The sequence below is a fragment of the Caenorhabditis elegans genome, chromosome IV (assembly GCF_000002985.6).
Source record: "Caenorhabditis elegans chromosome IV".
NCBI classification, from domain to species: domain Eukaryota; kingdom Metazoa; phylum Nematoda; class Chromadorea; order Rhabditida; family Rhabditidae; genus Caenorhabditis; species Caenorhabditis elegans.
In genome coordinates, this window is record NC_003282.8 from 2625574 (window position 1) to 2641241 (window position 15668).

Below are 15668 nucleotides of genomic sequence, written 5' to 3' on the forward strand. Positions count from 1 at the left end.
CTAGGAAGCCAAATTTGCAGATTTCTAGGCCATGTACGAAACGTGCCAAAATACAAAAATATTGATCTTAAGGAAAGTTAGGCAGGTTTGAAGTTGGTGCCTATGACGACTTCTATTTGATGGCCTAACTTCCCACCACCCCCCCCCCCCCCAATTTTCTAGGCCACCAATTTCAAATGCCTATAACTCGTTTCAAAAATCGTATTTCAAGAATTCAAGCATATGTTCTTTAACGGCAAAGTTTGTTCTATCAATTTCTAAAAATTGATCCCCGTGGCCTAGAAATCTGAAAATTTGGATTTCTAGGTCACCAACTTCAAATGCCTATAACTCGCTTCAAAATCTATATTTTCGAAGATTGAAAAAGCATTCTTGCTCAGCAATATTAGTTTTTTCAGCTGTTGAAGAAAGGTGGCTTAGAAATCCGAACATTTGAATTTCTAGGTCACCAAATTAAGTGGCTTAAAAATGTTTCAAAACGAAAAAAAAAAAAATTTTATTCTTTACAAAAAAAAATTGAAATATGCCAAGTGAGAGCAAATTTGACTAGACGATACCCAAAAATGTGAAATTTCTGAAAAAAAAAACTTTGAACAAAAAATTGTGTCAATGATGTGGGAAGCTTGGGCTCTGATGATGATGATGGTAGTACATTTGCGACGGTGGATTACTGTAGGATGAGGGGTACTGTAGTGGTTGTGGGAAGCATGGTGATTGGAATGGTGTGGACTGAAGAGATTGGCTCGCGGAGCACAGGCCACAGGAACCCGTCTCGCAGCACTGAGAGGAGTCTGGGGAGCCGCCGGATAGTTGGAAGCTTAGACTGGCGATGTATCTGGAATTTTTGGGATTTTTAGATTTTTAGAATGTTTTTTTAAAGAAAAAATCTTAACTTTCTGAACCCAGAAAATTTAGACAAAATTATTAAATTCGAGCCGTTTTTTGAACTCTCAAATAAAAAGTTGAGAAAGTGGCTCAGTCGGGTAGAGGTTCGCTTTTGGGGAAAATAGTGCCGGGTACGAATCCACGCTACGGAAAATAATTTTTCTGATCCTGATGAGCTTGGAAATATAGTTAAAATATTCGAATTTTTAATAAAACTAACTCTTGGGCTTTCCTCAAAGTCTCGATTTTCGTCATTTTTGGCTCATCTGGAAGAGCTGGAAGTATGCCACGTAGATGCTCCAACGCATCATTCAAACTATTCATTCTCCGACGTTCTCGAGCATTAGCCTTATCTCTTCTGACGGTTTTTGCTCGTTCGATTGTCGCTGGGCTCCGCTTTCGGCATCTATATCTCCGTTTTTCTCGTTTTACAGGCTTTTGTGTAGAATTCTTGGAGTTCTGAAATTAAATTTGTAAAGAGAAAATGAGAATTGATTTTGAGCTCAAAAACAGAATTAAAGGGACCTTTCTGAGACCTTGTTTAGACTCAAAATTAGCTAAAACGACCGAATTTTGTAATGAAGCGTTTTGAAAATTTCTCAAAAAAAAGTTATGCCAGTTCGAAATTCTGGCAAAAAAGGTGCCAAAATTTTGATTTTAGCTGAAAACGTGCCATTTTTTCCAGAACTTTGAGAAATTTTCAAAACGTCTCATTACAAAATTCGGTAGTTTTGGGTAATTTTGAGTCTAAGAAAAAGTCTTAGATTTTGGTACTCCTCCTTTAAATGGCTTGAACAGTAACAAAGTTATAGAGAATGAATTTTTTTTAAACATTTTTTTCTGAAAAAAAACAGTTTACTGAAATTTCTGCAAGAGCTATTTAAAGATTGTTAATTAGCAAAATGTAGAAAAATGTTTTGTTTAATATGTTTTAGTTAGCAATTTTTCAGCAGTTTTTGTTTCCGCCGAAATATAGCTACTCAAAGTTTTCGGGTGTGCTGAGACAACTTTAAACGGGCATATCTTATTAGCCATAATAGTTATTAAAAAGTTGTTAACTAACAACTTGTAGAAAATTGTTTGATTAGTATTTTGACAGTTGACAAGTTTTGCATAACTATTACCGCCGTTTAGATACAGCTATGTATTCAATTTTTAATTTTGGTGTTTTCTAAAAATCATTCTACAACTTTAAAGGCTTATATCTCATTAACCGGGAAATTTATTAAAAAACTGTCAACTGACAAATTGAAGATTTTGAAGTTTTCTACCACTTTTTAGTTTTAAATTTACACGAGGAAAGTTACAGCTGTACAATACCATGAGTATTTTGAAGGCTTATATCTCGGGAACCATACATCCTATCAAAAATTGTTAACTAATAAAATGAAACAAATTAAATTTGCAACATTACGTTAGTTTACAAATGTTTTGTAGCATCCACCTCCACGGAGTTACGATAGTTTAAAACTTGAAGTTTTCAAGATTCATTAGGAAATTCGGCGTTTTCAGACAATTGTAAGGCTAATGAAGCAATGAAAAAACTCGACAACACCACCTTTAAAAATCTGGCACCTTCAGAAAATTGCGGAAATTTTCAAAAAATAATCGAAAAAAAAATTATTTGGTTTTAAATTTCTCTAAACATTTTTCCAAAACCAAAACTAACCTGATCCATATCATTTTCTCGTTCCATATCTAAATCTTGCTCGCCAGTTTGCAAATGATGCGGGTAGAATGGTGAATGATGGTACATTGTGCAAAACAAAAACACGTGGGTGGGGGCACCACTGTGGAAAATGACTGACTAATGACAGATGGGACATAAAGGGGGCGGGGTGTAAGGAGATGGGCGGGGTAGAAAGAGAGAGAGAGAAGGGAAACAAACCGGAACACCAGTCTGGAGATATGGTGGGGTGCGATTTTTCAGAGTAGGAGAGCTCGCCGAAAAAGAGGAATAGAGGTGCAAACCGGAAGACTGTACATTCTGAAAGGTGAGAAACTGGTGGGGTGGGAGTGGAGATAACGACACTTATACGGAAATACAGAAAGACAGGTAGCTTGTATAGGGGAGAGCGTTTAATAACAAATATTTTGTTAGTTGGCAGCTTTTTGATAGCGAAAAAGATAACCGAGATACAAGCCAGGGGTGTGCGGCAAATCTCAAAATTTGCCGAGCTCGGCAAATTCGGCAAATTTGCCGTGCTTAACAAACTCGGAAAAATTTGATATTTTTTATGTTTTCTGGAGCACCAAAACTACTGAATTCTTAACAAACGGCAAATTCAGCAAATTCGGCAAATTTGCCGAGCTCGGCAAACGGCAAATTCAGCAAATTCGGCAAATTTGCCGCACACCCCTGATACAAGCTATCAAAGTTAAGTGAAACGAAATTTTTCGATGTACCATGTCTTTGGCAGCGTATATCTTGGCTTAAGAAAAAATTTTAATTTTTTTAATCGCTGAAAATAATGCAACATTTATAATACTTTGTATTTTGTTAGTTGATATAACCAGGGAAAATCGAGATATAAGCTAACTAATTCAATTAAACTATTTTTGAATTCAAATATATTCAAATGTGCACATGGTGCATGTAGGAAGTTTAATAGAGATAATAGGTATTTTATTGGTTTTTTTTATATGATTGTTTTGCAATTTTTTTAATGAGATCAACGACACCTACATCGACGAGGAAAACCTTTTAACCCAATTTTTTGTTTTACATCGTGGCTTATTTCGAAGATATCAGTTAATGTTGTTTTTTGTAGTAAATGACAGAATACAGACCCAATATACCAAATATAATTGTTAAGAATTAATTTATTTAATTTTCGATTACGAATTTCTGGGATTTTCAAAATTCCGACAAGTACAAAAATGCACTCATGAGCTTATATTTCTGTTGTGTTTGGTGTTATCCAATATTTATCAATACGTTTCCTATATTTTAAACATTTGACATCTTTAATATCTTCAAAATAATTGAGTCCAAAAACATGGTGCATCGAAAAACTTGTTTAACTTTTGACAGCTTATATCTTGCTTATATTTGAAATTAAGGGGGGGGGGGGGGGTGGGTAGAGTTTGTGGGTATTTTGCTTAAATAGACTAAAACTGGTTCAAAACCACCGAATTTCATAACGAGACTTCACAAAAAATTTCCAAAATTTTTTTATGGCCGGTCAAAATTTGGAAAAAAAACGAGCCAAATTTTGCTAAAATCTGAAATTTTGGATTTTGGATTTTTTTTCTGAAATTATCATCTTTTTAATCCTTATTTTGGTAATTTATCTCGCGGAAATTCGTTGATTGAGACAACTTTTAGGCCGATAGGCATCCAATTTTGATCAAAATTGGAGGTCTAAAAAGTGTAAGGTGTTAGTGGAGATCCCAACTGACGGAAACGGTATACAGTGTTGAGGGACCCATTAGGTGTAAGTGTATATCAGAATATACTATAATTTCACTGCTCTATAATCTTGTAGCTCATAATTTTTTTGTCGATGCACCATGTCTGTTATTGCTTAAATCTCGGATATTTTTGGTTTTTACGGTTTTACCAAAGACTTTTTCAACCAGCAAACTATTTGTGTACTGATTTTCCACTCGTTTTATTTATCAATTTTTCAAAAATAAAACAAAGACAACCAAGATATCCACCTTTGCTAAACTTTGTTAGCGCCTATCTCCACTGTGTTTGGATTTATCAAAAATTTGTCAACAAACAAAATATGCACCACTTCTTTTTCTATAATTTTGTAGTTGAACACTTCCTGATATCACCTTAATGAATCGAGATATAGGGTCTTGAAGACATGGTGCATCGATAAACTACCTAAACTTTGATAGCGCTTATCTCCGCTGTGTTTGGTTTTATCAAAAACTTGTCAACTAACAAATTATGTACCATTTCTCTTTCTGTAATTTTGTATAAGTTTTTCCAAATTTCGAAAAAATAGTCATACCACATATAATGTGCAAATTGATACCTATTGACCCAATAATAGAGTAGCCAAAGGTTACGGAATAATCCCCCCTCCCTGCCTACTGTGTATTAGGATTATGGTGTTTAATGAGATTAGCTTGTATATTTATATACAAACATTGACACCTGTGATTAACAAGAAGGTTTCCTGATTCTCTCTCTCGAAAAGTCGTCAAAACCGTAATAGGCTAATCATCACCCCAGTGGAAACTGAGGGAGAGAGAGAGAGAGTGTGTGAAAATGTGAGAGACGCAGAAGACACATGCTATGAATTTCAATTAATTGCTCGTGAAATTTGACGTTTTAACAAGAGAAAGCTTGGGGTTCGCATCAAAATCATGAAGCGAGGAGAGGGTTAGATTGGGGGGAACATGCTAATTTTACCCAAAATTGTGATGATTGCTTTAGGATTTTTAACAATTGTAAAAAAAATTTTGTTCAAGCATGGTGCATATCAACCCAAAATTTGACAGCGCATAAATCTCTCTCGATTATATTTGGTTTTATCAGAAAGTTTTAAACTACTAAAACTAATTATAGAACAATGCGCATGAGCGCCTGGCGCCTGCCTGAAACCTTCCCCCGCCTTTCGCCTCTTTTTTCCATTTTGAAGTGAATTTACAAATTTCTAATTTTTCAAAAAATGTTAACGTATGTTTTTACATAAAGCTTTTTAGGTCAGGCAGGTAGGCTTCTAACGCCTACATGGAAGCCCTACAATGCACAATACATATTTTTCCCATAAATTCCACACTGTAAATCAACCCATCCTATATAGTATTTTATTATGGAGGATTTGCAAATGATTTCCCAAGAGAGCTCTTTCTGTAAATCCTTTGCCTGAAATGTTGACCAGTAATAAATTTTAGTGACAGATTACTGCTCAATGAGCATAGCATATCCATCATTTCCTCACCCTCTTTGTTCTCCAACAGGCTGTCAGGTTAGGATTGTTGTAGAAAAGAGGGCAGTCATTTTTTTCAAGAGTTTTCAATTTGAAATGTTGGGATTATTCGCACTAATTTATTATTTTTTTTAAATTGGCATCGACCAGGCTATCTCACTGGGGTTTAGCTTTTATTTAGAAACTTTATTAAAATGTTTTAGGTTAGTGCTTTAAAAATTGTTAAACCGGCAATTTACCGACTTGCCGAATTTGCTGGGAAAACACCTTTAAACCGAAAAAAGTTTATTTTGGAAAAAAGCTCAAAAAGGCACTGTTCAGGTGTTTCCGTCTTACAAAAAATCCCTCTAAAAATTTCCGGCAAATTTACCCTTCTTGGCGTATAAAAAAATAAATAATTTTCAAATGACAACATATTTATTTTGTATTGTTTTATACTTTTTTTAATTGAAAAAGTTATGATAAAACCAAAGACTGTCCAGGAGGTAAAGCTCACGTCGATGCACCATGTTGTTCTGAATCTTTCACGGCCCATATCTTGGTCAGCTTTAATTTTTTTAAAATATTTTTAACTAACAAAATGATTAATACTTATTTTTCTATAATTTTCTAGTTGAACACTTTCTGATACCTCCACAATGAACCGAGATATAAGCTTTCAAAGTCATGGTGCATTGAAAATCTACATTTTCCAAGCTTCCACTGCCCATATCTTAGCTATTTTTGGATTTATCAATAACATGTTAATTTAAAAAATGTGTACTATTATTTTTTATCCATGATTTTGTAATTGAAAATTTTTTGATATGTTTGAAATGAACAGAGATATCAGCCGTCAAATACATGGTGCAACGACAAAATGTTGTTTCTCTAACTTTGACAGGTAATATCTCTGCTATCATTGAATTTATCAAAATTGTTCAACTAACAAAATGTTTAATATTTATTTTTCTATAATTTTCAAGTTGAGCACTTTCTGATACCTCCACAATGAACCGAGATATAGGCTCTTAAAGGTAGGGTACCGAAATCTGAGAAATATTTTTAAATGACTCCAAATTTTCTGTTTATTTTGATTCCGAATATCAAAGTGAAAAAATTCAAAAAAATTTCCCTGAGTTTATATTAGAGCTTAAAATCGTGATTTTCATTTGTGCACCCTTTCTTCAAATTCGCGCCGAAATAAATTAGCCGCGTTTGTCTCATTTTATTTTCCATATAATTTCAATTTTTTCAGTTTTTTCAGCTTTATTTTCACTCATTTTTATGCTAATCAAATGTTCAATTGACACAAAAGGATATATTTTTCAAAAAAAAAAAGAATGAAAATAGCTGAAAAACTGAAAAAAAAGCAAAAATATATGGAGAAAATTAAATGAGGCAAACGCGCTCCAAGGATAATTTATTTCGGCGCGAATTTGAAAAAAGTTCATGGGTGCACAAATGAAATGCGCGATTTGAAGAAGCTCAAATAGAAAATCAGGCAATTTTTTTTTTGAATTTTTTCACATCGAAATTCGGAATCAGGGAAAAATTTGGAGTCAATTAAAAATATTTCCCGGATTTCGGTACCCCATCTTTAAAGACATGGCACAGCACGGGGAGGCAAACGGTACGTCCGAGAAAGTGCGCTCTACTGCTCAATGAGCATACCACTGGTGAGAGGGTATCAACAATAAATTCATTGGTGTCATTAAATAGAGAATTTTCTGTAGAACATTTTTCATATGCATCACTTTCAAAAAATTTGAGCCGTTTTCGAGATAAATCCATTCTAAAAATGCGACTACTGTAGAAATTAGTGTATGTACGTAAGGTTTGCCTCCCCGTGACAGCGCCTCAAATCGGGAGAGTTAAGAAAATCGAGAATTGGAAAGTCCAACGGAGCGCGCTTGCACACTTTTACGGTATTAAATGAGTTTCAGACGAAATTTCGCGATTATTCGAGTTTTCAAAATGAAATTTGGAAAAATAATCAAATATTGGGATTATTATTGCTTTAAAAAAGTTTTAAAAAACATTTTATTGAACAAGTTCAAGATTTGGCTGCTTTTTCATTGATTTTCGAACCGACTAGAACAAGTTAACTCTATGACAAATTTTCTACGCGAAACAAATTTTTTCAAGCATTAATATGTTTGATTCCAATTTTTAAACGTCAGCTTGATAGAAATAACACGGTTTCACGTCTTGAAAATGTTCAAAAATGCCCACATCAACGGAAACTGTTTAGTTGGCAGCTGATCTTCACTAAACCAACACTAAATGTTCAGATCAAATCACAACTTGTTTGATCATTTGAAAAAACATTTTTAAATCATTGTTTCTCACAAAAAGCAGATGATAAGTAGTATAGCATGATGAGAATCCATATGATTCTTCATATGCGCATAGCTATAGATACTGTAACTTCGACAACTCCTATCTCCTCAGAGAGGCAAGATATCAAAAAGTGATTAACTAAGAAATTGTAGAACATATCAAAAACTATGCTAATTAATTAAAATCATGTGTTTATCTCTTAAGATGAGGGAGTTAGAGCAGCCAGTAGAATAACAAAAAGTATGCAATACAAATGTACGTCTAACTCCCCCATCTTTAAAGATAAAAACGTAAGTTAAATTGAATATCATAGTTTTTGATCTGCTCTACAAGTTCTCAGTTGATCACCTTTTGGTATCTCACCTCTCCGAGTAGATAGGAGTTGTCGAAGTTGAGGTATCTAGAGCCGTAGAGGGTAGGAAGAACCTGATGGTTCCTTATTAAGGAAAAGAAAATATAACACGAAACTTGTAAAAAATGTTAATTTGATCATTTATGTGAGTATTTGAGCCATTTTTGAGGAAAATTGGAGAGCAACACTTACATAAGAAATTTGGCGTGGCATAGATCCATTGGTAGATTGGAACATTGAAATTTGATCAGAACTATTTGTATTTTTAGTGATTTTGATTGATTTGTAGCTTTATTCTAGTGAAATCTTTGATTTCATAAAAGTTTTTTAACCAATTTTGCAAGATTTCCCTTGATAAATGTTGCTTTACTTTTTTATCGATTTCGTTGTAAAGAAAAATCATTTTTCTGTGTTATCAGTCAAATTATTGACTAAAACTCTTTAAAAAGATTCAAACTATTAGTAAAAATTCTAAAATTGAATGTTTATGCAATAAATTGCTCTAAAATCAATTTTTATTTGCAAAATTTTGTTTTTGGTCAAAAAAAATTTTCAGATTCGCCGAAATTCAGAGCTCATTTCGAGCTTATTTGAGGAAAAATTTATATTAAAATGAAGTAAATCGCATCGCGAACAGTCTCTGGGCGGTCCCGCATGTTGAAAATTGCTTTAAAATCCCTAAAATCCAGCAAAAACGCGATATTTTACTGTTTTGCCACATATTAATTCCAATTCGTGCGACGTCTGCAGCAAACGCGCTCCCGCGCCAAAACCACTTCTTTAGCTCTTCTCTCCCGATCTGAGGCGCTGTGCATGGTGCATCGCCAAACTCGCCTACACACGTGGTGTCAGGCTGTCTCTTTGCGCTTTGATCTACGAAAAATGCGGGAATATTTTTCCAGAAAAATTGTGACGTCAGCACGCTCTTAACCATGCGAAACGAGATGAGATGTCTGCGTCTCTTTTCCCGAATTTTTCGAAGATCAAAACGAAATGGGACTTTCTTACTCCACGTGCCTACACCCGAAACTCATTGAGCTTATACTGTCAATTATTGTTATCCAACACACTGCTCCACCACCACCACCTGCATTAACAAGATTAGCCTTAGCAAAAATGAAAACAATAATGATGAGGTGTCCTGTTACAGTAATCCCAAATTAGCGGCAATCCGAGAGACCCCCCCCTCCCCCCTATTCTTTAGTATGCAGCAGTGACGTAATACACAATGACCTGAACATTGTATAAAGACACCTGACTTTTCAGATGGAAATTAGAAAAATCATATGTTATATAATTAGAATTGGCATGGATTTTTTGGGGAACAAATTTTTGGGGTTTAAAAATTAAAAACAACGTTTTTTTTCTAAAATTGTAACAAATTTTTAATTAAAAAAAAACAGTTGAACATTATAATTATAAATAATTTTAACAGATATTCGAAGGAGGAATATCAAAAAATTCAAAAAAAAAAAATCAAAAAATCACAATTTTTTTCAAAATTTTAAAGAAACTTCTTTTTTTGGAAGAAAATTTTGGAAGATGTAAGGAAGAACATTTAATTTTTTTGCGTTGATATTTTGAAACTTTTAAGTTGTTGGAGTTATTAGGAAATTTAAACAATTTTGGCAAAAATATCAAAAAATTTTGATTTCTCAAAAAAAAAAATTCCAAATTCCTTTTTTTCAACCAATTTTTTTTTGATTTTTCTGCATCTTTAAAGCATACTCAAAATAAAAAAAATATATATATAATTTGGCAGTTTTTAAAAATTTTCAAAAAAAAAAATCGCGAAAAAAAGTTACAAAAAAATTTTTTTTTTCCCTAAAAAACTTATCCTAAATTTCAAATTCTCTTCTTAAAGTTGATAATTATCGTGGCGGGACCCCCTGCTGACAACTTCTAAAGATACCCCTCCCGGCGGTCCCACCGGCCGCCAAAAAAGGCCTGCAAAACGGTCCAAGAGGGTCAAATTACATAAGGGAGAACAAAACAGGTGTATTTAGTATATGTATGTTTAAGGATATTATACGGCAGTTTAAATATGGAAGGGGGAGTTTTTAAATTTTTTGGAAAAAAAAATTTTTTTTTTGGAAATTTTGAGAAAAAATTTTTTTTTTGGAAATTTAATTTTTTTTTTTTCAAAAATCCCAGCTAACTTTTGATTCAATTTTTTTAATTCTTATATTTTCTAATGCCAATTTTTTCCGAAAATTGTTCATTTTATTCTTGAAAAGTTTTTTAAAAGAAAAGCTGAAAATTTTACAATAACGCAGATGAAAATTCCAAATTTTTTGGGGATATTTCGCCAAAAAAATCATTATGTGAATTTGTGGTGATGAAGATGATGACAATCGCTTTGAAAAAAAAAATAACAAAAAATACAAAATTCGGGGGAAAAAAATGAAAAATTAACAATAAAATTGGACATTTTAGTTTGAGCCAATTTTTGGCAGACAGAGAGAGAGAGAGTAAGAGTAAAGAGAGGTAGCAGAGAAAACAGACAAAAATTATTCGGGGGAAATTTAAAAATCCGCCTTGTACTGTACATTCGTGTTAACCGAGTGAACTGACGTCGAGAATGAGCGAAGTTGCACCTGAAAAAAAAATCAAATTTTTGAGGGGTCAAATTCGAATTTTCTGTGATTTTCTACCCCTAACCCTAAATTTTCAGAGCTCTAGCTCAAAATTACGTAAAATTCGGTGTGGTTACGGTAGCCGGTGTTTGCGTACTTTCGGGGCTACAGTAACCCGAAATGTTCAAAATTGCGCTATAAAGATGTCCATAGGTGCATTTTGTGGCAGAGAATTTAATTTTAAAAACGAAAAAAGTATCAATTTCGGAAAATTCAAATTTTTAAAAATTTCTGATTTTTCAAAATGAAAATTCAATATTAAATTCGAAATCTCCGCCGTTTTTCACCTCTTCATCTCAATTTTCAGAGCTCTAGCTCAAAATGGCGTAAAATCCGGTGTATTGGGTGACGGTAGGCGGTGTTTGCGTACTTTCGGGGCTACCGTAACCCGAAAATTCGAAATTACGCCAAAATCTCCCAAAAAAAAAGCTCTAGGGGAGGGAAAAAAGCGGAGAATTCGAATAAAAATTGTGACAATTCGAATTTTTAAGAGTTCCGCGCAGTTTTTCCAATGAAATTTCAATATTAAATTCGAAATCACCGAGTTCTAGCTGAAAATGGCGTAAAATCTGGTGCTTTGGATTACTGTAGTCGGTGTTTGCGTACTTTCGGGACTACAGTAACCCGAAAGCTTGAAATTTAAGCTAGAAGCTGGAATATTCTAGAAATTCGAATTTTTATATAAAATTTGTTGTGGAAAATGTGTAAAGTACGCGAAAATTCCAATTTTCTGGAAATTTTCAACAAAAAATTCGTTTTTTCCGAATTTTCAGTGATTTATCTCAAAATCGCGTTAAATCTGGTACTTTGGGTTACTGTAGTCGGTGTTTGCGTACTTTTGGGGTTACAGTAACCCCAAAATCTTTGAATTTCGCGGTACTTACAGTCTCCGAATTCTGAATCAAACAGGCTCCGCTTTCAGTCCAGTCCTCGGGTGCTTGAGTATCTTTTCCAGTGTAAATGAGCACATCGAACGAGACAGGCTCCTCGAGCAGTGGCAAGAATGACACAGATGCGGTGATTTGGCTGAAAATTTAGATTTTCACTACAACTTTTTCCTCACGAGGGACGAGGAAAAGTGGTTTCTAGGCCATGGCCGAGGGGCCGACAAGTTTCAGCGGCCATTTATCTTGCTTTGTTTTCCGCCTGTTTTCTTTCGTTTTTCATCGATTTTTTTCGTTTTTTCTTAATAAAACTGATAAATAAATATTTTTTGCAGATGCTAAAACAATTTCCAAGTAAAAATCATGTATTCAGTGGGCAAGCAGCGGTGAAAGTGGGCATTGTGTAATATGATGGATTACTGGAATACAAAACCTAAACTTTTTCTGAAAAATGATACACATGCTGCTTAGATGCTGAAACTACCTGATTTTCATAACGATACCACTGAAAAAGTTTTGAGGTTTTCAAAATTCAAATTTTTTAGTGAAAATCTCGACTTTTTCACCAAAAAAGTTGAATTTTGGAAACCTCAAAACTTTTTCAGCGGTCTCGTTATGAAAATCAGGTAGTCTCAGCACTTAAGCATCATATGTATCATGTTTCAGAAAAAGTTTAGGTTTTGTATTCCCGTTATCCATCATATTGCATTGACCACTTTCACCGCTGCTTGCCCACTGAATACATGATTTCTTTACTTGGAAATTGTTTCAGCATCTGCAAAAAATATTTATTTATCAGTTTTATTAAGAAAAAAACGGGAAAAAGCTGTGAAAAACGAAAGAAAACAGGCTCAAAACAAAGCAAGATAAATGGCCGCTGAAACTTGTCGGCCCCTCGGCCATGGCCTAGAAACCACTTTTCCTCGTCCCTCGTGAGGAAAAAGTTGCAGTGATTTTTTTTCAGGAAAAATCGATTTTTTCAGAGATTTGAATTTTGTCCGATGCAATTTCCTATATTATTTACATTTTTAACGCTGAATTTGTAACACTTTTCACCTCAAGACATTTATTTTAGCTTAAAATCGCGTAGTATCCGGTGTTTCTGGGCTACGGTAGTTGGTGTTTTCGTACTTTTGAGACTACAGTAACCCGAAAATCTTGAAAAAGAGAGCTAGGAGATTGGAAAAAACAGTTTTCGGCCTAAAATAAAGTGGGGAATTTGGATTTCGCCATAAAAACTAGTAGAGTAACCTTATAAAAATGACAATTTTCGGGGAAAAACTCATTTCTTATGCTCAAATTCAAACTTTTTCTCCATCTTAGCGCGAAATCGCGTAAAATCTAGTGTTTTGGGTTACTGTAGTCGGTGTTTGCGTATTTTTGACGCTACAATAACCCAAAAATTTCCTAGATTTAGCTAGAGCCTTAAAATTTATGTTTTAGGCCTAAAAATGGCAATAAATAGTAGATTTTCCCAAAAAATTTCCGAATCAGTTCAAAAAATTGAGTTTTCTGACTCTCGAAATTTTTTCTGAATTTTTCATCCTGAAATTCAGGTTCACCGTCATTTTCTGCTTCTGGGGGCTAAAATTTTCAGATTTCTAGCTCAAAATTGCGTAAAATCCGGTGTTTGCGCACTTCTGGGGCTACAGTAACCCAAAATTCATAAAAATTGGGTTAGAAGCCTAAAAACTGGGTGCTAAGGGTAGAAAATTGTTGGAGAAGACGAATTTCACATTGGATTGCACTAATTGCCGGCGATTTTTGGTCGAATTTCACTGGAAAACTTTTTTTTTTCCAACTTTTTGCGTCAATTCTCAAAACTTTTACGTTTTCCTCCATTTTTTTTGCGTATAATTTCCGTCTAAAAACCCATAATACAAATATAATTGAGGATCATCTCTTTCCTTCCTTCTTCCACCAATTAGTCAAATAAAACACGTCTGTCGCCTAGATATGGTATTCTCCCAACCAATAAGAGCACCATCACACCACCTGACGCCACAAATTTGTATTTTGGTTATTTCTAATCAAATTTCTCAAATTTTCGGGGGTTCTTTTCTTCTTTTTGTCCTTTTTGAAAGCCGTACCGAATCACATCGCTAATCTCCTGCCGAATCTTCTTCTCCTCCTTGACGCGGTGCGCGTTTTCTCTGCAAAAATTGGGAATTTAGGTCTAAAAATTTATGAAAATTACGAAATTTGACCTTAGAAAAGTTGAAAATTGGCCCTGAAACCCTGAAATTGCCCTTACAAAAAGAAACTTCCCATGCCGGGAATCGAAACCGGGCCGCGTGGGTGAAAACCACGAATCCTAACCACTAGACCACATAGGATCCAAAAACTGAGGGCGCGAGTGCATAGACATGCCGGTGGGGGCCAGGGATTTATCGATTTATCGATTTTTTTTTCGCTTTTTTTTTCAGTTTTTTGCAAATTAAGCATCTCCTTGACCTCTCTGCTTCCGGCTGAGCACACCTGTTATGCTTCTGAAGACTCTCCTCTTGGTATAATGTCTATTGCGTCATCATAGGGCGGTTGCCGGAGCACTTGAGAGTCAAGAGGTTTTTGTTGTTGAAAGGGATTATGAGACAATGAGAAATGTATACATATCACACCTTTTTGAGGGGGTTTGTGATGCAATTAGTGGGTTTCAGTGAGAATTTTGAAACAAAAAAATCCGAAAAAAATGCTGAAAATTAATCAAAACGTGCGAAAATTTGTAACTTCTATCGGTAAATTTCCAATTTTTAAAGAAATTCTCAAGAAAAAATCAATTTATTGCTCCGGAAAAGCTGAGAGTAACCTAAAAATTGAGACAATTCAGTTAAAAAACTTCAAAAACGCGCCAATAATTAGGAGATTTTAATCGCAAAACTTGGCCAATTTCAACAATTTCAACAGGAAAAATGACCATTCTGAAGATTTTTTCAGCCAAATTCCCCAGTTTTAGCGGAAAAAATTGAGCTTGACGCCGGATTTTGCAGCTTTGAGCCAGTTTTCAAACGATTTCGTACCCTTCCTCGGCCAAATTCTCTGTATGAATATCGAATTGCCATCTTTCCACGACTTCCTTCGTCTTCACCTCGGAAATCACCATCACCAACCGTTTCAGCTGTCTTTTCGCGAGCCAATCTGCAAACTTCAGATGATTTTAACGCTGAAATTCGAATTTCCCCCGCCGCCGCAAAAAAATTACATTCAACTTGCTGCAAAAGTGGATCCATGAACGCTTGGAGCTTCTTCTCATGAGCCACCCACAGTGTGAGCCCGTACTTCTTCTCACGCTTGAAACTGTCTGATGGATAAAGCGCACGTTGATAGAGAATGCTGTTAAGGCCGAAATCTGAAATAAAAAACGATAAAATCGCGAATTTTTGCAGGGGAAAACCGTACGGAAGAACTCTTTGACGAGTTGGGCAGATCCTTTGAGGGAAATCGCGTTTTGTGTCTTTACATCCGTCATTTCTGATGAATTCCCTGCAAAATAACGATAAAAACTGATTAAAAATCGAAGAAAAATGACCGAAAACGCGCCGCAAACAGTTTAAGATTCGAATTCTCCCGCCGAAACAATTGCACGAGAAACGCGCCAATAAACATCACGAAACGCGCCAGCAAGCGTCCAAGGCACATATCGATTTTTCTCGCGACTCGGAAAAGAAATTAATTAAAAATCTCGAAAATCATCGATTTT

At 34.7% G+C, this 15668-nt stretch overlaps 2 protein-coding genes and 2 non-coding genes across 6 annotated transcripts; 1 reads left to right on the plus strand and 3 right to left on the minus strand.

The window, feature by feature from the left end:
• Nucleotides 1-488: 488 nt before the first annotated feature.
• ngn-1 (Helix-loop-helix protein ngn-1) lies at nt 489-2698 on the minus strand. The gene is made up of 3 exons (NM_067835.5): nt 2555-2698; nt 1106-1344; nt 489-835 (listed from the first exon to the last, which is right to left on the minus strand). The coding sequence occupies exons 1-3, from the start codon at nt 2639-2641 to the stop codon at nt 607-609; spliced, it is 555 nt and encodes a 184-aa protein (NP_500236.1). The 5' UTR covers nt 2642-2698; the 3' UTR covers nt 489-606.
• Nucleotides 2699-10655: 7957 nt separating this feature from the next.
• Nucleotides 10656-15452, minus strand: mdf-2 (the record flags this gene model as incomplete). 3 transcript variants are annotated; one of them, NM_001028392.8, is made up of 6 exons in its annotated part: nt 10656-11048; nt 11972-12113; nt 14062-14124; nt 14989-15106; nt 15171-15317; nt 15368-15451. In NM_001028392.8, the coding sequence occupies 6 exons, from the start codon at nt 15435-15437 to the stop codon at nt 10977-10979; spliced, it is 612 nt and encodes a 203-aa protein (NP_001023563.1). The 3 variants fall into 3 exon arrangements, with proteins under 3 accessions (NP_001023563.1, NP_001370850.1, NP_001294613.1); NM_001383055.1 differs by having other exon boundaries at nt 14062-15106; nt 15368-15452; NM_001307684.3 differs by lacking the exon at nt 15368-15451 and having other exon boundaries at nt 10977-11048; nt 15171-15198.
• On the plus strand, nt 14224-14307 carry Y69A2AR.41. Its single transcript, NR_052989.1, has one exon. It is a non-coding gene; the product is annotated as an Unclassified non-coding RNA Y69A2AR.41 (non-coding RNA).
• Y69A2AR.t2 lies at nt 14236-14307 on the minus strand. The gene has a single exon. It is a non-coding gene; the product is annotated as a tRNA-Glu (tRNA).
• Nucleotides 15453-15668: the final 216 nt, after the last annotated feature.

Excerpts from the sequence above, each read along its gene's own strand:
- ngn-1 (NM_067835.5), bottom strand. The coding sequence starts at position 2,641 with ATGTACCATCATTCACCATTCTACCCGCATCATTTGCAAACTGGCGAG. Across the intron at positions 1,345-2,554 it reads GAGAAAATGATATGGATCAG|AACTCCAAGAATTCTACACA; the intron begins GTTAGTTTTGGT and ends ATTTAATTTCAG. Across the intron at positions 836-1,105 it reads ACTTTGAGGAAAGCCCAAGA|ATACATCGCCAGTCTAAGCT; the intron begins GTTAGTTTTATT and ends CAAAAATTCCAG.